An 18,573-nucleotide genomic window follows, 5' to 3' on the forward strand; every position below is an offset into this window, starting at 1 on the left:
AAAAAAAAAAAAAAAAAAAAAAAAAAAGGGCCGGGCGCGTTGGCTCACACCTGTAATCCAAGCAGTTTGGAGGCCAAGGCAGGTGGATCACCTGAGGTCGGGAGTTCAAGACCAGCCTGACCAACATGGTGAAACCCTGTCTTTATTAAAAAAAAAAAAAAAAAGAAAAACAGAAAAACAGAAAAGAAAACTGCAGGTCCTTATTGGTGACTTCTAGAAAACATTTTGGAAATAAACCATATAAACTGTACATAAACTCTTTAAAAAACCAGAAAGGGAAAGAACGCTTCTTATTTTACAAGGCCAACATAACTCTGATACCAAAATCTTACAACAAAGCATCAGGGAAAGAAAATTACAGATAAATACCTCTCACGAACACAAATGTAAAATCCTCCACAAAATCTTAGCCAGTATTTCAGGCCCCTGGGATCTGTGTGAGAAACTCAAAGACTGGGTGAAAACCTCTCTATACATCCAGGCTGGGTGCACTGGCTCACGCCTGGAATCCCAACACTTTGGAAGGCCAAGGCAGGTGGATCACTTGAGGCCAGGAGTTCAACACCAGCCTGGACAATGTGGTGAAACTCCATCTCTACTAAAAATACAAAAATTAGCCAGGCGTGGCGACCCACATCTGCAATCCCAGCTACCTCGGAGGCTGAGTCAGGAGAATCACTTGAACCCAGGAGGCGGAGGTTGCGGTGAGCCAATATCACACCACTGCACTCCAGCCTGGGCAACACAGCAAGACTCTGTATCAAAAAAAAAAACAAAAAAAGTAAAATAAAATACCTCTCTATACATTCACTAGTGTGGCTAAAATTAAGAGACTGAAAACTCTAACAGGTAGCAAGGGTGTGGAGCAATCAGAACTCTCCGCTGGTAGGGTCGAAAGAAGGAATAACCATTCTTCCCTTTATAAGAGAAACTGCCCTTATAAAGTATTTTCCCCTCAATAAATGCAAACAGGGCTGGGCGCAGTAACTCATACCGGTAATCCCAGCACCTTGGGAGGCCGAGGTGGGCGGATCACTAGGTCAGGAATATGAAACCAGCCTGGCCCATCCGGTGAAATCCCGTCTCTACTAAAAGTACTAAAGTCGCCGGGCGTGGCGGAGCGCATCTGTAGTCCCAGCTACTCAGGAGGCTGAGGCAGAAGAATCACCGGAACCCAGGAAACAGAGGTTGCAGTGAGCCAAGATCGCGCCACCACACTCCAGCCTGGCAACAGAGCGAGAGTCTATCTCAAAAAAATAAAAAATAAATCCAAACATGCATCCAAAAGGAGTTGCAGGCCGGGCATGGCAGCTCATGTTTGTCATCCCAGCATTGTGGGAAGCCAAGGGAGGGTAGAAGGATCACTTCAGCACAGGAGTTGGAGACAGGCCTGAGCAACACAGTGAGACCTTGTCTCTAAAAAAATGGTTTTAGGCGGAACACGGTGGCTCATGCCTGTAATCCCAGCACTTTGAAAGGCCGAGGTGGGTGGATCACCTGAGGTCAAGAGTTCGAGACCAATCTGATCAACATGGAGAAACCTCGTCTCTATAAAAAATACAAAAATTGTCCGGGTGTGGTGGTACATGCCTGTAATCCCAGCTACTAGGGAGGCTGAGGCAGGATAATCGCTTGAACCCTGAAGGTGGAGGTTGTGGTGAACCGAGATTGTGTCACTGCACTCTAGCCTGGGCAACAAGAGCGAGACTCCATCTCAAAAAAAAAAAAAAAAAGGTTTTAAAATAAGCCAGGTGTAGTGGTGTGCAGCTGTCGTCTCTACCACTTAGGAGGCTGAGATGGGAGGATTGCTTGGGCTCAGAAGTTCAAGACCAGGCTGGGTAAGACAGCACAATCGTCTATGTTTAAAAATATATATAGATCTAGGCCGGGCACCTGTCATCCCAGCACTTTGGGAGGCCGAGGTGGGCAGATCACAAGGTCAAGAGATTGAGACCTTGGGAGGCTGAAGTGGGTGGATCACCTGAGGTCAGGAGTTCAAGACCAGCCTGGCCATCATGGTGAAACCCCATCTTTAAAAAATAAATAAAAGATTCAGACCATCGTGGCCAAACTGGTGAAACCCCATCTCTGCTGAAAATACAAAAACTAGCTGGGCATGGTGGCATGCGCCTGCAGTCCCAGCTAATCAGGAGGCCAAGGTAGGAGAATCACTTGAACCTGGGAGGCGGAGGTTGCAGGAAGCCAAGATCACACCACTGCACTCCAGCCTGGCAACAGAGCAAAACTGTCTCAAAAAATATATACATATATAGCTGGGCATGGTGGCTCACGCCTGTATTCCCAGCACTTTGGGAGGCCGAGGCAGCAGAGTTCGAGACCAGCCTGGACAACACGGTGAAACCTGTCTCTACTAAAATACAAAAAATTAACCAGGCATGGCGGCATGCACCTGTAGTTCCAGCTACTCTGGAGGCTGAGGCAGGAGAACTCCAAGAACCTGGGAGGTGGAGATTGCAGTGAACAGTGATCACACCACTGCACTCCAGCCTGGGTGACAGAGTGAGACGCCGTCTCAAAAAAAAAAAAAAAAAAAAAAAAAAAGGTTACATATACACACATACACATACATATATAGGTGTGTGTGACTGTGTATGTATATATAGATCTAAAACAAAAACGCTGACCAGCGTGTGTGTTCTGCTATCATTTCGTAATGAAAAGGGAGGGAAAGCGTATGAGTAAACAGCTGATTGTTTATAAGTGCAAAAAATGCTGGAGGAATGTAATGGAGCAAGAATCCGGCCACAGTGGCAGACTCGGAATGGCCAGGGAAGACGACGGGCAAGCCCTTTGTAATGGCAGCAGCTGGCCGAGCATGGTGGCTCACGCCTGTAATCCCAGCACTTTGGGAGGCCGAAGTGGGTAGATCACCTGAGGTCAGGAGTTCAAGACCGGCCTGGCCATCATGGTGTAACCCCATCTTAAAAAAATTAAAAAAAAGTAATGGGGGCAGCAGACTGGCCCTGTCCAGGCTGGCGTTCGCCAGCTTCGCAGGCTACGCTGTTTGTGTCGTGAGCACAAGACCGCCTAGTCCCAGGACAGCAATGACAGGGCCTTTCCAAAACCAGCAGCCGTGGGATCTGGGCTCAACTGCCAGCACTGACTTGGAAGTTTCTGAATTAAAACCTGTAAGAGGTAACGATGTAAAAACACACCTGCTTTAGGCTCAGAAGCCAAACTGCCAGGGATCGGATCCCAGCCCTGATCCAACCCATGCTGACCTGTTTCTTTTCTTTTTTTTTTTTTGAGACGGAGTTTTGCTCTTGTTGCCCAGGCTGGAGTGCAACGGTGTGATCTTGGCTCACCACAACCTCTGCCCCCTGGGTTTAAGCAATTCTCCTGCCTCAGCCTCCAGAGTAGCTGGGATTACAGGCATGCGCCACCACGTGCGGCTGATTTTTTTATTTTTAGTACAGATGAGGTTTCTCCATGTTGGTCAGGCTGATCTCAAACTCCTGACCTCAGGTGATCCTTCCGTTTCAGCCTCCCAATGTGGTGGGATTGCAGGCATGAGCCACTGCACCCGGCTGACCTGTTTCTTGGGGGACTGGTGCCGGGTCTGGCTGGTGCTTAGGAAGAGGGGGCCGCTGCAGTCAGCTTCCGTGTATGTTCTGAGGGCACAGCCAGTTGGTCTCTGGGTGATGGACTGTGGATTCCCAGCTGGGCTCCTGAAGAAGGCTGCCTAATAGGGAGGCTGGGCACGGACATGCCCAAATCTGCCCCAAGCGCCAAGGGAGCAATGGTTCAGGGGCAGGGAGGCCTCCCAGGAGCTGACACCTGGGCTGGGCCCCTGGGCTTCCGAGGCTGGGATGGAGGTCAAAACACGACACCACAGCCCTCAGTGTCTCAGGAGGAGGCAGGGGAGGAGGGTGGGTCCCCAGCATGCAGCAAGGGAGCCACCCAGTTGCCCAGGGATTGCTGGTAGCCTGCACCGGGAGCAGACAGGGCCCAAGGCTCCAGGGTCCCTGCCTTGGGAGGGCCCCTCCCTCTAAAGGAAGCTGTGCTGTGGCCTGTGTTCTGCCTGCTCTGCCCCTGGCTCCAGTCCCCCTACGCTGGGGAAGTAACCACGAGACTGAGATTCTGCCCTTGAGGTCAGCTATTCAGGGCCAGAAACCTGGGAGGCATCAGGAAGCCCATCTCTGCTGTCTCCGCAAACATCCACTCCCTCCACCAGCGCTGTCCGCTCTGCTTGCAAACCCCACCTGCTGCTACCCCTTCCCCCAGTTTTGCCGGGCTCAGCAGCTGGTGGCCGCTCCCTGGGCTGGCTCCGCAGGAGACCCCTGGCCCTCAGCACCACTGCTCAGGGCCATACCCACCCTGGCCGCCGCCTCCTCCTGCCCTACCAGCCACGCTGCCTCAGGGCCTCTGCACACATCATTCCCTCTTCTGGAACCTTCCTCCCCTAACCAGCCTCACGGCCCTGTATTTGTCTTTGCACAAACGTAACCAGAAGGAAAGGATGCCCTGAGCACCTCATCTCAAAGCCACACCCCCTGCCCCACTTTTCTCCAAACCTTCTCCCTCCCAAGGACCGACCCTGTTTTCCCGCATCGCTCTGGTGCTCCTCCCCCCTGGGCCACTGAAGCATGCAGTTCCCTGAGGAGATGGTTTCGTGCGCTGCCTGGCACCCACAGGCCTGCAGGACACATGCGTGGGCGCCGCTGAACCAGAATGCCCCTTCGAGGCCAGGTGCAAGGCAGGGTGACCACTGGGGCCCTGCCGGATGGAGCGGGTTCTGGGATGAGGCCCTCAGCCCCAGCAAGCAAAGCAGCCCCTGGGCACGATCCCAGAGCCCAGCAAGAAGGGCTCAGCCATCGGCTCCACCCCGGCCTGCCAGGCAGCCTCACAAGATGCTGCCGACGATGAATATTTAACACTGCGAGCAGATGCTCACAATATGGGGGGTGGTTATAAAATAGCAGTCAGGACATAGCCACATGTTCCTACAGTCACACATGCAAAGAGAGAAGGCGGCAAGCACCAGCGCGGTGCGCCCAGACGGTCACTCCGGTGGGGGGGCGGGCAGGGCACCAGCCCGGCTGTTCCGCTGCTGACTCCAGTTTTCTAAGACAAGTGTGTAATTGTACAAAAGTTTAAACAGAAATGAAACACAGGGAGATTTTTTTTCCTTTTTTTGAGACGAAGTCTCACTCTGTCGCCCAGGCTTGATTACAGTGGAGCAATCTTGACTCACTGCACCCTCTGCCTCCCAGGTGCAAGCAATTCTCCTGCCTCGGCCTCCTGAGTAGCTGGGCTTACAAGTGCACACCATCATGCCCGGCTAAGTTTTGTATTTTCAGTAGAACGGGGGTTTCACCAACTTGGTCAGGCTGGTCTTGAACTCCTGACCTTGTGACTGGCCCACCTCGGCTTCCCAAAGTGCTGAGATTACAGGCGTGAGCCAATGCACCCAGCTACCGGGAGATTTAAAAAAGCCAAATGGGGCTGGGAGTGGTGGCTCACACCTGTAATCCCAGCATTTTGGGAAGCCAAGGCAAGTGAATGACTTGAGGTTAAGAATTCAAGACCAGCCTAGTCAACATGATGAAACCCTCTTTAATTTTGTTTTTTATTTTTGTGAAATGAAGTTTCACTCCGTACCCCAGGCTGGAGTGCAGTAGCACAATCTCAGCGCCCTGCAACCTCCACCTCCTGGTTCCCGGTTCAAGCAATTCTCTTGCCTCAGCCTCCCATGCAGTTGGGATTATAGGCATGCACCACCATGCCCAGCTAATTTTTGCATTTTTTGTAGAGAAAGGATTTCACCATGTTGGCCAGGCTTGTCTTGAACTCCTGACCTCATGATCTGCCCCCCCACCCCACCCCAGCTTCCCAAAGTGCTGGGATTACAGGTGTGAGCCACTGTGCCCGGCCCATCTCTACCACAAATACAAAAAATTAGGCTGGGTGCAGTGGCTCAAGCCTATAATCCCAGCACTTTGGGATCCTTCTCACTGGGCCACTGAGAAGGTGGGGAAGGCTTTCTCAGGGAGGCGGAGGCAGGTGCATCAGCTGAGGTCAGGGGTTGAGAAAACCCCGTCTCTACTAAAAAGACAAAAAATTAGGGCTGGGCGAGGTGGCTCACGCCTGTAACCCAGCACTTTGGGAGGCTGACGCAGGTGGATCATGAGGTCAGGAGTTTGAGGCCAGCCTGGTCAACATGATGAAACCCTGTCTCTACTAAAGATATAAAAAATTAGCCGGGTGCGGTGGCTCACGCCTGTAATCCCAGCACTTTGAGAGGCCGAGGCAGGCAGATCACGAGGTCAAGAGATCGAGACCATCCTGGTCAACATGGTGAAACCCCGTCTCTACTAAAAATACAAAACATTAGCTGGGCATGGTGGCGTGTGCCTGTAATCCCAGCTACTCAGGAGGCTGAGGCAGGAGAATTGCCTGAACCCAGGAGGTGGAGGTTGCGGTGAGCCGAGATCGCGCCATTGCACTCCAGCCCGCGGAACAAGAGCAAAACTCTTGTCTCAAAAAAAAAAAAAAAAAAATTAGCCAGGTGTGGTGGTGCACACCTGTAATCCCAGCTACTCAGGAGAACTGCTTAAACCTTGGAGGCGGTGGTTGCAGTGAGCCAAGATCACACCACCGCACTCCAGGCACAAAAACACCACCCCCCCCCCAAAAAAAAAAAAAAAAAAAAAAAAGCGGCAGCTGATGGATGGGACTGTTTCCCCTCCAGCTGGCCCCTCCTCGAGGATGTCCCCTCCCCAGCACATACAAGTTCTCTGACGCCCAGTCCCACCCCATCCAGCTAAGAGCTACCAGCACTGACTCCCCACCCCAACTCCCCCAGGTCAAGAGTGGAGGCAGCACCATCAGGTATGAGGGACACAGGAGGCACCGTCCTGGAGGGGTGGGGAACAGGTGCCTCTGGCTAGGCACAGGGGGCGACGCTGACAGTTCCACCCATCAGCCAAGCTGCCTGGCGTGGACAGAGCCAAGGTTTCAGGAAGGCACGACAGGCCCCAGCTGGGACTCCGGGTTCTAACCCCAACTCCCTGACTCACGGTGAGGAGCCAGGCTGTCTCGGCCTCAGCTTCACACTCAGCCAAGCAGGCTGACTGCCTCTCATCAGCGGGGCCGTCAGGACAATCGGGGCATGCAGAGAGGAGCTTGGGAATGCTGGCTCTTTGCTGCTTTCATTGTCCTTCCTGACATGGTCCCCCAATCCTGCTCCGACCCAACCACAGGGAACAATGCAGTGCAAGTCCCGTGTGAAATAAGACGCGCAAATTAAGAAACGCCATCAAAATATGAAGAAATGAAAAGCAAAGTCTACACTGGGAGGCTGTTCCGAGAGGGCAAGGAGCCTAGTCCTCAGGGAGCCCGGGGAGGAGCCTGGCAGGATCTAGGGAGGCGAGTGACAGGCCCAGCCGTGCAAAGGCCCAAGGGCAGGACCTTGCCTGGAGCCTTGGAGGAACGGTGAACAGCCAGGAGGCCCAGCAGGGAGGCCCGTGTGGCTGAGCAGTGAAGAGGGGATGGGAGGAAGGAGGGGACGGAACAGGAGAGCCAACGAGGTCTGGGTTGGGGCTGTTCTGAGGGGAGCAGGCCTGTGGCTCACCTTCTATCCGAGAACATTCCCAGCTGCCATGGGAGGGGGACCAGCGGGCAGAAGCAGAGCAGGAGGCTGCGGCTGGCGGGCAGGTGGGAACTGGGCTGGATGGGGCAGGGGGTCACAGGGGACAGGACAAGAACCAGTGGGACATGGGGGTGGCTGGCGGCAGCCCCTCAACAGGTAACAGTGGGCTCATCCCTCCTCCTCGACCAGGTACGAGTCCCCGGAGGCCAGGACCTGGGCAGAGGTGGCTGAGTCCCCATTCCCCAACCACAGGCATGGGAGGCGCCAGCAGGCTGAGTGGGTCAGACCACCCCGCACATGGGACAGTGACACAGGACGGCCGAGCCCACCCTGTCTCCTAGTGCACAGATGGACGGAGGGTAGGCCTGGGTGGGCGCCAGGCCTGGCTGGAAATAGCTGGCGGCCACTTGCCTCCTGTACCCCTCAGTTTCCTCAATGACCCCAAAAATGACACCAGAATCTGAGACCAGGAAGAGCTCCCTGGAACCTCAGGAGTGCTGCAGCTCTGGGGCAAGGAGGGTAGCCCCCAGCCTTCCCTTGGCCCACCATTCTCAGCCCAGCTTACTCGGGTTCCAGCTTCTGCCGCCCGCACCCAGGCTGCTGTGTCCCTCCTCCTGGGTGCACCATGCTCTGGCCACAATGGACTCCATTCAACCTCATGAAAGAACCCTCTCTCGCCTTGGTCTCTGCCCTCACTGCCCTCTGCCTGGAACACACTCCCCTGCCCCTCCTCTCTGCCTGGCTTCTTGGGAGTCACCCTCAGGTCTGGACTGGAATAATGCTGCCTCCAGGAAGCCTTCCTAACTGCCACCGCCTCACAAATGTACACTAAATGGCTCCTACTACTGACAGCTGCCCTGAAAGCCCTCCATCTGCTATGTGACACCTATCACTGGCACTGTCTCGTCACCTGCTGTGCTGCACCTGAGCAGGGACCATGCTACCCTGCTTGCGGCCTGGGCAATGCTGGCCCAAGGGCTTCAGGGGCTGGATGAAAGGCCACACGCCTCCGCACGGCACAGCTAACCTGGCGGCTCTTGGCCAGCGCCGGGGCCACGAAGACAGGGACTCCACTCTGCATGGCAGGTGGGTGGGCAGGCAGATTCCTCAGGGCACCCACTGCGGGCCGAGGCCCTGGGGAACAGCTCTGTGCCCAGCCAGCGCGTCCTTCCTTCTGCCCTACATCTCCTGACAGCCTCTACCCCGCACATGTCCTGACAGGAGGCTCAGGCCCCCTAGTCAGAGGCGCAGGCTGGGCAGGGGTGGAGCTGGCTCTCTCGCTGAGACACAGGACAGAGTCTCCAGCCTTCAAGAGGTCCTGGCTGGAGCCTCTGCTCAGGAGCAGAACCCAGATGGCTTGGGAGGAGGAAGGCGGGCTGCTGTGTGACCTTGGGCCATTCTCCGCACTGTTCTGGGCACGGCCCCTCCCCACACAAGCACCTCCCGATGGAGCCGATCATCTGCGGCCCGAGGTCCCCGCAGCCCACTCTGCGGCTCTGTCACCCCCTCCCCCAGCCCGGCATTCCGCACCGCGTGATTTATGGCTCCTGTCCGCCTGCTGCGGTCTCCATCCTGGAGCCGGCTGGCGGCTCTTCCGGGGAAAAAGACCAGAGAGCGGTGGGCCTCACGGCGGCCGGTGGGTCACAGCCAGAGGCTGGGGTGAGGGGGAACCAGTGGAGCTGAGTCCTCCTGAGGCGACCCCCAGCAAGGCCAGCACCACAGAGGGCACCCTGGGGAGGGACACAGCCCAGGGTCAGGGTGGGCGTGCGGATGGCATCTCGGGTCCTCAAACCATGCGGACTACTGCTTCAGGGCCAGGGTCTATGCTCTGAGAACCCAGGGGGCTCCCTCGAGAGCACGGGAGTCCAGGGAAGTGGGTTCACCTGAGGGAAGTACCCTTCAAGGCCCTGGGATGGGGCGGGAGCCAGTGGGTAGGAGAGGCAGGGCGGGGTTGGCCTCTTTGTTCTGAGCCGCCAGCAGAGTCATCCTGGTGTAGACAGGGGAGCGGGCCCTCCCGGAGATCAGGTGACTGGGGTCCCTGGGGGCTCAGGACACAGCGAAGCATTGTGGGGCGGAGTGACTGGTCCCTGTGCAGGAAGGAAGCCGGCCAGCCCCGTCCCCCACCCTGCACCAAGCCTGCCCCCTGCCACTCCCGGGAAAGTCCAGCCTCCCTGCCACGCAGGTCCTTCTCAAGATCCGACCCTCAGAGACAGCCAGCTCTGCCCAAGAACCCGGCATGGGGAATGGCTTCCCTCATGAGGGAGCAAAGGCAGGAAACGTCAGTCTGAAGGAACTCAGGCCAAAGCCCCGAGTCCCACAGGACAGGTGCTGCCGGGCCAACCTGCTCCGTGGGAGGCTGTGCTAGATATCTCCTGCCAAGAGAAAGGTGGGGGCGGAGCCTCACTGGGAAGGCGGAGCCTCAGGCTGGAGGGCGGAGCCTCGGCTGCCCAGGAACCACTGGCAGCGCCTTTCTCCCTCCTCCACCTCCTCCATCCTCACCAGGAAGCATAGTCCCTCCAGCCTAACCTCACAAAGTCCCAGGGCTGTGGGCGGAAGGGGAAAGGCAGCCAGTACCCCTCTCCCCATCCCATCAACCCCACCTCCCGAGGCAGCGGTGAGGGGGCCAGCTGGCACCCAGTGGACTGAATAGTGCCAGAGAGGCACCCCCAGGCCACAGCAGGGGCCAGGCAGTTTGCTGGGTCAGCAGGGTGGGAGGGGTGTGTACAGGGCTTCTGAATCTCGCAGCCTTGGTCCCATTCCCTGCTGCGTGCCCACGCCTGGTGCGCCTGGTGTCCGTCACGCACACACCCAGCAGGCACTCTGATGTTTACCGCATGAAGGAATGAGTGAGGGCAGGGGAGGGGAAGCAGGAAGAGGAGACAACGGAGAGGTCCTGGTTGTAAACCAGAGCTCCTCAGGGCGTAGGTTCCGCTCACTATCTGGGAGTCCCACAGGCTGCGCTCTCTCTGCCCTGGGGGCTGGGGCTGCGCAGGCCTCCCTGGCCCTCAGCTGGGGGCTATGGCTGAGGCAGACATTCCTGCAGCCTGGCAGTGGCCTGAGCCCGCTGACCAAGGCTACTCCTGCAGGCTGCAGGCAAGGACCCACAGCCTGGGGAAAGGAGGAAAGGCGGATGCCCCTGTCCAGCCCCCTTTCCATGGGGAATAAGCAGGGAAACCAGGCTCCCAAGTGGCCCTGGCAATCACAGCCTGGTGTGGTCCCTGCCTGCGCCACAGCGTCTGTGTGAGCAAAGGAGTCCGTCGGGGAGGTGGTGAGGCATCTGAGGTTGGCTTATAAAAAGGGATCCAGCTCCCAGCTTGGTGGGGGACGCTCACTGCCCAGGGCGAGGCAACCATCAGGCAGACGACACTTCGGCAGCCTGTGCAGGGGGACACACGGTGAGGACCCGGGGACTGTGGCCCAAAGCCAGCGAGGAGCTGAGGCCTTCCAGACACCACACAAGGATGTGGCTGCTGCAGCCCCGGTCAAGCCTCCGGATGAGGTAGCTCCAGCCTGACTGAGCCTCGTGAGAGCCCCCGTGCCCCAACGTCCCACAACGCGGCTCGTGGGTTCCGAGAACTAACAGCCAGCCACTGCTTCCAGCCGGTCCACTGTGGGGTAACATGTAACACACCAAGGGGTGAACAACATAAAAGACGGTCCCTTTGCTTCCCGGGAAGAACACCCTTGCCACTGTGGCTCCCCGCCCTGGCTGCGCCACACAGGACATCCCTGGAGGTCGGCCGCATCGCTGGGCTGGGCGGGCCTCGGTGAGACCTCCAGGCGCAGCCTCCCCGGGGCGGCGGCCACTCACCTAACTCAGTGGGCTTCAGCAGCTCGTCCAGCATATTAAAGAAGGGCAGCTTCACCAAGCGGACTTCTGGCTTGAGGGTCTTGGCGGGCAACCGTCCCAGTCCGTTTAAGTACTTCCCGTAGAGCACGGGGTAGTCAATATTGGGGCCCGCCAGCGGAGTCCTGGGCACGGTGCCGGCCCGGTCGTAGGTGGAGTGCATGGTCAGGGGGTCCAGGGGCCGGTGCGGCTGCGGGACGGACTCCGTGTTCTTCTTGTAGCGGGTCTCGTACAGCTCCTTGATCTTCTTGAACAGCTCTGGGCTACAGTCAAACTGCACCAGCTGGAGGGCTCTGGTGACGAGTTCGTGCTTCAGTCCGCTCTTACTCCGGCCCACGAAACCCAGGAGCATCTGAAGGTCGGAGACTCGAAAACTCATCACCATGTTCTGAGGAAGAGCAACCAGACACACTCTCAGAGGCCAGAGCTGGCAAGGCAGGGGATGCCGCGGAGGCCAGGCCCCGACGTGGGGGCCTGAGAAACACCCACTCGCCAGGAAGCGCCAGCCTTGGCTGGGGCTGGTGGCGTGCCCTGCCCCAGGGTGCCCCCCAGCAGAGCCCCGCCCCTCCCTCCTCATCAAACTTTCCCCAGGATCGCCAACGCAGCGAAAGCGCCTCTGACTAGGCCCCCCTTCTATTTTAGGTTCTCTTTCCCTGTCTTCAGCCTGAAAGCATCCCTGGGGCAGGAACTGGAAATCGACCCCTCTGCCAGTACCTAGCTGGCAAATGCCAAGTGCGTCTCTGACCCTCAGTGTCTTCATCGGGAAGATAACAACGTAAAGCACACCTGTGCAGGCCCTCAACGCACATCAGCCACAAACACACTTTCCCTTCGGTCTCGCCGATGGTAGCCACAGTTTACTTAGCGCTAATCACCTGCTGGGAACTGAGCCGGTCACGTGATTATATATTTAACTCTGACCCTTAAAACACCTCCGCTGGCTAGTGTGAGCTCTGTCACAAACAAGGAACTGCCACCTTAGGGGCAGCAATGACAAGATTCAGACCCAGGCCTGGCTCTGACACCAGGGGCGGTTCCTGCTCCCACACTACCCTCTGGACGTCAACTCGGGGGACCTCCGAAACATCCGCTCATCATCCCATGCGAGGTTTCTCCCCTTCAGCCCTGTGGACACTGGGGCCATCCTGGGCACTGTGGGGTGCTAAGCACCCCCCAATTCGTGACAACCAAATACATCTCCAGATGTTGCCGGGACTCCCTGGGGGGCTGGTCTGAGGGGAGGGCAGCAGCCACGGGGCTGCTGCGGGACCTGGCCCTCATCTCCCGGCAGGGACTCTGCAGTGAAATTAAACCAAACAGCAGAGCCCAGCTGACCCTAGGGTTTGATTGGGGGTAGCCTGGCCTTGGCTCCCCCTCCATGAGGGTTAGGACCCTGAAGGGAAAGGAGGGCTCCTCAACAAGCCGAAGAAGCCAGGTGTCTTCGAGGGCCGGCTGGCAGGGTTTCGGGGCCACCCACCCTCGGCCCGGAAGCTGGCCTGGGATGAATGATGAGGTGGAAAAGAGAATGCTGAAAAAGCTGGTGTCAAGGGTGCTGAGCAAAGCTGATGTGCACCCGAAGAAACCGCTCACTCAAACTACTCTAGAAAGACCCTGAGGGGTGAAGCCAGAGGCAGCCTCAGTGGGCAGTCTACACCGCAGCCTCCGTGCCAGGAGGCCCAGGGGTTTCCGGCTCCCGGCTGCCCAAGGGTGAGGCCAGGAGCCCAGCAGCACATTTCAGCCGTGAGGCTGCAGCAGCCCCGGCCCACTGGCAGAATCCTTAACTGTCACCTGACATTTCTTCCAGCTGTATCGGGCCAGGGTCCGGCTGGAGACGGAGAGGCTGTCCAGGCTCAAAACGACAGGGACGCACGTGTGGGTGGCCCAGTCTTGCCCAAAGAGCCTGAGGAGAATCCTCTTCTCTATCAGGGATGCGTGACCCCGCGACTGTAAAGAATCAGGGATACAAGTGTCTGCTCCCTGCCAGGCACCAGCAGGGCCTTTCTGTGTCGCCAATTTCACAATGACCACACCCATTGTATAGGTGAGGAAACCGAGGCTCACAGAGGCAAGCGGCTGGCCCACAGCCTCCCTAGCACAAGCATGGAGGTGGCATCGGTCCCTGGGCCCCCTCGCTCACCAGCACACTGGCCATGGGGACCCGTGTGGTCTGCTGGGCCTGAGTCAGGGATGCTTTGCAAACAAACATGCCTCATCTCTCTTGGCCTGACTTCCTACCTTGTGCAGAAAACAAAAAGGCTTGCGGACAAGATGTTTCTTCTGGAAGCTGCCCAGGCCTTAGCAAGGAGAGGCAATGTCATGTGGACACTTCGCACTGGCAGCCTGGCCAAAGGCAGGTGGGCTTGGGAACCCACTGACATCCTGGCACCCCAGGAGCCCCCGCCCCGCCCAAGCTGGACAGTGGAGCTGCAGCTCCTGCTTCCCGGAGCACACCCCTTAGGCGGCCATATGTTCACGATTCAGATTTCCCGGCAGCTGCCACCTCGGAGGAGCCTGCCCTGGACACTGGAAGGGGGCAGGAGGACACGCATTCAGGAAGAAGCCCCCAACACCCCGAGATCGCTTCCTGCCCTGGCTTTATCCTGACCCGCCGGCCGTCAAAGCTGCGTTTATAAAGAGCGCCAGGCCCCGGCAGCTTCCAGAGCTTCCAGAGTTTCAATTCCAGGCTTGCCTGGAAGCCTCGTGGGGAGACATCAGCAGAGACACAGCAACTGCGCTGAACCTTTCCTCCAGCACGGGCCCTCAGAGTACCGAGCACCAGGGGAAGCTCAGGAAGGCGCCTCTCTCCAGGACAGCGGAGATGTGTGCTGTGCTAAATGCTGTGGACTACTTCACGACACCCCTGCCCCAAAACCCGCCTCCAGGCCTCAAGCAGAGAGTCTCAGATTTCAAAGTTCATCAACAAGCCCCAATCATTCACCCCTCCGAGCAGTCTGTGAGGCACCCCAAAAGACAGAATCTGCAGCCATGAGTATGATAGGCTGGGGAAGGCCCCTGTAAAAAAGGAAATGTTTCAATGACATTTAAGGCATTTGGAGGGATAGAAACAGACTCAAGGAGAAAGAAGGCCCCCCAAGGTCCTGCCCCCTTGAATGGAGGCTCGCAATTTAGAGAGTCTGAAAGAAGGGGCAAACTTGATTTAACTGGGGGGTGGGGGTGGGTACCAGCCACCAAAGGGTCAAGGGAAGTTCGTCAGATAGTATTTCAAGGCCTGGATGGTACAAAAGAGTGCAGACCCTGCCCTCAGCCAGGGTGGGGGTGGGGTCCAGGGTCACAGCTCCCACTTCCCGAGGTCTCCAGGGAACTTCAAGCCCAGAGCCTGCCGCCTTGGGGTTACAGAGTTCAGGCCTCCACATCTCCATGGTGTCTCCACTCTGCAAAACTCTAGAGAGGGTCAGAAGTGCGTGCGGGGTGAAGGCTTGGGAGGGTAAGAGGGTTGGATGCTATCATCACAGAACCTTGAGGGCTGTGTTTTCAGATCCCAGCGGGTGATGTGGGAAGAAAATATGTACAGGTCAGGACCCTGGGTAGGGAAGACCTAAGGCGGGTGAGGGAGGGAGAGATCCCCTAACCTCCCTGGAAGCAGTGGCCTTGACGACACTTCTAAATATTTTAGATGACCCTCAGCTCTAGGTAGCCACCTACGTGAAGGTACATCCCCAGGAATGGGGATACTCTGATACTCTGAGCTCGATCTCTGGACGATTAAAAGGGGTTCCAAGCTAAAAGAGGAGATGGTACCTACCGGACCTGGACAGGGACCTGGACAGGACCCAGACCATGACAGAGCAGCAGCCGAAGTTATCCTAAAAAGGCCAGCCTTGGACCCAGTGGGAATCCTCCAAAAATCAAAATAAAGGCATAGGCAGAAAGACAGGGGACCTTAGAAACCAAAGCTGGGGTGCAGAAAGGTGCTGGGGGCTGTGCAGGGAGGAAGGGAGTCTGATCTTTGCAGCAGACTCGCTCGAGTAGAAAATAGAAGCGGCCAAACTTTGGAGACAGTATCTGATGCTGCACAGGTGAGGTTTAGAGCCACGAGAAGCAGAATCAGTAATCTTAGATTCTGTCCCGAGTAGAAAATAGAAGCGGCCAAACTTTGGAGACAGTATCTGATGCTGCACAGGTGAGGTTTAGAGCCACGAGAAGCAGAATCAGTAATCTCAGATTCTGTCCCGAGGGGAACGAGACAGGTCCAGGATTTAAGATTTAAAAAAAAAAAAAAAACGAGGGGTGAGCAAGGAAGGTTTCTAACCAAGATAAGCGGTCAAAACTCCATCCTATGGGGAGGGTAAAGGGCCCAGCGTTCCCCCAGCGCCCACTCCTGGGTGTGAGAAACCGTGTCGGGAAGGGGGCGGGGTCCTGGGACCAATGCAGGAGCTGAAGAGGGGCTCCAGCCCCCAAGAGGACGTGCTGCGTCTTGGGGTGGTCTCAGGGCCCCGACTTCTCCACCTGGACGGTGGCAGGACGCTATCCGGGACTCAGGGGACCCTTCGGAGCAGAGGACTCGTAAACCCCAGCCGGGCCTGTTGGGCGGGGACAAGACCCAGATACCAGTCCTGGTAGCCCTGCGGGCGGGTAAGCGCAGACACTCCCCCCCAACACACACCGGCCAAATACCAGGGACTACAGCTCGGAAGCAAGAGGGCAACGAGAAGCTCAATTCGTCCCGCAGCCCGGAGGGACGGTGCCTCAACCAGGAGGCGCGGCCCTGGCCCGGCGCTTGGGGACCCGGACCCTAAAGGCTAGGACTGGGTGGGGGAACCCTGCCTGAAGCTGGGGGAGCGACCCCCGGCGCGAAGACCCCGGTGAGGCAGGAGGGCCCCGCCCCCGGCCTCCCCGCCCCCCCGCCCTCACCCTGAGCCCCGGGGTCGGGGTCTGGGGGCCGGGACGGCGAGCCGCGGGCGGGCCGCCCTGTGGGGCTCCGGACGGAAGGCGCAGACCTGGACCCGCGGCCCGGCCCCCGCCCTTTCGCCCACTTGCCCCGGCCGGCGCCGCCGCCGCTCACTCACTTTGGCCTCCACCAGCTCCGCCGCCATCTTGGCCACCAGCGTCCCCCGCGCCGGGAGCCCCCAGCCGTCGCGTCACGTGACCTCCCACCACTCGCGGGCGGGGCCGCCGCCCGGGCCAATTAGCACCCGCGCGCGCTCCTCCCGCTGCCGGCGCGCGCTGCTGCGTCCTGCGCAGGCGCGCGCGGCCACCGCCCGGGCCTAGGGCCAATCAGGTCCGTCCTACACCAGCCCCTTCCCCCTTCCCTCGCCTTCGCTGGCTCGCGGCGACCACGCCCACCCCTGGCGGCGTCTGACTCCTTAAAGGGGTACCAGCTATGCACTGGTGGGAACGGGTGTGGGTCGCCTCGAGGGAGGGAGGGGGCGGTGGCAGTGACCACAATGCGGCCAGGTTTCGCGGCTCCTTCCGCCAGGTGCGTATCCAGACTCCGACGGCGTCAGGGAGAGGATGGTTGCTCCGCCGCAGCGACCGCCAGTGCGTGCAGTGCGGCGCCTTGCAGCGCAGCGCGGTGCACGCTCCACGGGCCTCGACGCCCCGCGCGCTGCACATCCGGGTCCTGGCGCGCAGATGGGGCGTGGGCTCGGCACCCTGCTGGCTGGCGCTAGGCGGGGAAAAGCCGGACCGCGGCTCGCAAATGCCCGGGAGCTCGTGCAGCTCTTACCTCTTTACCGGCGCCCCCTCCCATCCTGCTTCCCCACCCTTGGGAAACCCTGGAATCTGCACCAGCTGCGGATTCCAAAGCGCTCCTTGGCTCCCTAGTGCCCGTAGAAGTGAAGCTCAAACTTCAGGAATCAACTATTTTAGTGCAATTTATTTATAAATTTTTGTAGAGACGGGAATCTCATTATGTTGTCCAGGCTGATTTCGAACATCTGGGTTTAAATGATTCTCCTGCCTGGGCCTCCCAAAGTGCTGGGATTAAAGGCGGAGTCACCACACCTGGCGAGTCCAACACTTTTAACATTAAAAATCAATGCAAACAAGTTCATGATGAATGAAAAATCAATTTTTTTTCTTTTTTTGCAGAGACAGTTCTATGTAGCTCTTGTCGCCCAGGCTGGAGTGCAATGGTGTGATCTCAGCTCACTGCATCCTCTACCTCCCAGGTTCAAGCAATTCTTCTGCCTCAGCCTCCTGAGTAGTTGGGACTACAGGTGCCGACCACCACGCCTAGCTAATTTTTGTATTTTTAGTAGAAACAGGGTTTCGCCATGTTGGCTGGGCTGGTCTTGAACTACTCCTGAGCTCAGGTGATCCGCCCGCTTCGGCCTCCCGAAGAGTTGGGGTTAAAGGTATGAGCCACCCTGCACGGCCTGCTTTTTTTTTTTTTTTTTTTGGGGAACAGAATGAGAGTCTTGCTCTGTTGCCAGGCTGGAGGGCAGTGGACTCTGCCTCCTGGGTTCAAGCAATTTCCCTGCCTCAGCCTCCCGAGTAGTTGGAATTACAGGCATGCACTACCATTTCCGACTAATTTTTATATTTAGTAGAGATGGGTTTTCACCGTGTTGGCTAGTCTGGTCTCAAGCTCCTGATCTCAGATGATCCCCCCAACTCGGCCTCCCGTAGTGCTGGGGTTAAAGGCGTGAGCCACCGCGCCCTGAAATACCAAAATTTTAAGTAAAAAGCCGAACGTAGTAGTGCATGCATGTGGTCCCAGCTACTCGGGAGGCTGAGACGGGAGGATCTCTTGAGCCCAGGAGTTCGAGGCTGCAGTGAGCTGTGATCATGGCACTACACTCCAGCCTGGGCAACAAAATTAAAGGAGGCTGTAGGCCGGGCGCGGTGGCTCACGCCTGTAATCCCAGCACTTTGGGAGGCCGAGGCGGGTGGATCACGAGGTCAAGAGATCGAGACCATCCTGGTCAACATGGTGAAACCCCGTCTCTACTAAAGAAATACAAAAAATTAGCTGGGCATGGTGGCACGTGCCTGTAATCCCAGCTACTAAGGAGGCTGAGGCAGGAGAATTGCCTGAACCCAGGAGGCGGAGGTTGCAGTGAGCCGAGATCGCACCATTGCACTCCAGCCTGGGTAACATGAGTGAAACTCCGTCTCAAAAAAAAAAAAAAAGCCGGGCGCGGTGGCTCAA

The 18,573-nt window shown here is 57.6% G+C and overlaps 1 protein-coding gene across 2 annotated transcripts in view; it reads right to left on the reverse strand.

The window, feature by feature from the left end:
- PIAS4 (protein inhibitor of activated STAT 4) overlaps positions 1–16,671 on the reverse strand; it is a 28,127-nt gene extending 11,456 nt beyond the window's left edge. For both annotated transcript variants that reach the window (XM_032252247.1, XM_032252246.1), the window contains exons 1-2: positions 16,487–16,671; positions 11,424–11,847 (exon numbers count right to left, since the gene is read on the reverse strand). In XM_032252247.1, coding sequence (XP_032108138.1) covers positions 11,424–11,847; positions 16,487–16,513 — 451 coding nt within the window. In that variant the 5' untranslated portion in view covers positions 16,514–16,671. The remainder of the gene's footprint in view (positions 1–11,423; positions 11,848–16,486) is intronic.
- Positions 16,672–18,573: the final 1,902 nt, after the last annotated feature.

This window comes from Sapajus apella, unplaced genomic scaffold, assembly GCF_009761245.1.
Source record: "Sapajus apella isolate SASKATOON/1434 unplaced genomic scaffold, GSC_monkey_1.0 scaffold77, whole genome shotgun sequence".
NCBI lineage: Eukaryota > Metazoa > Chordata > Mammalia > Primates > Cebidae > Sapajus > Sapajus apella.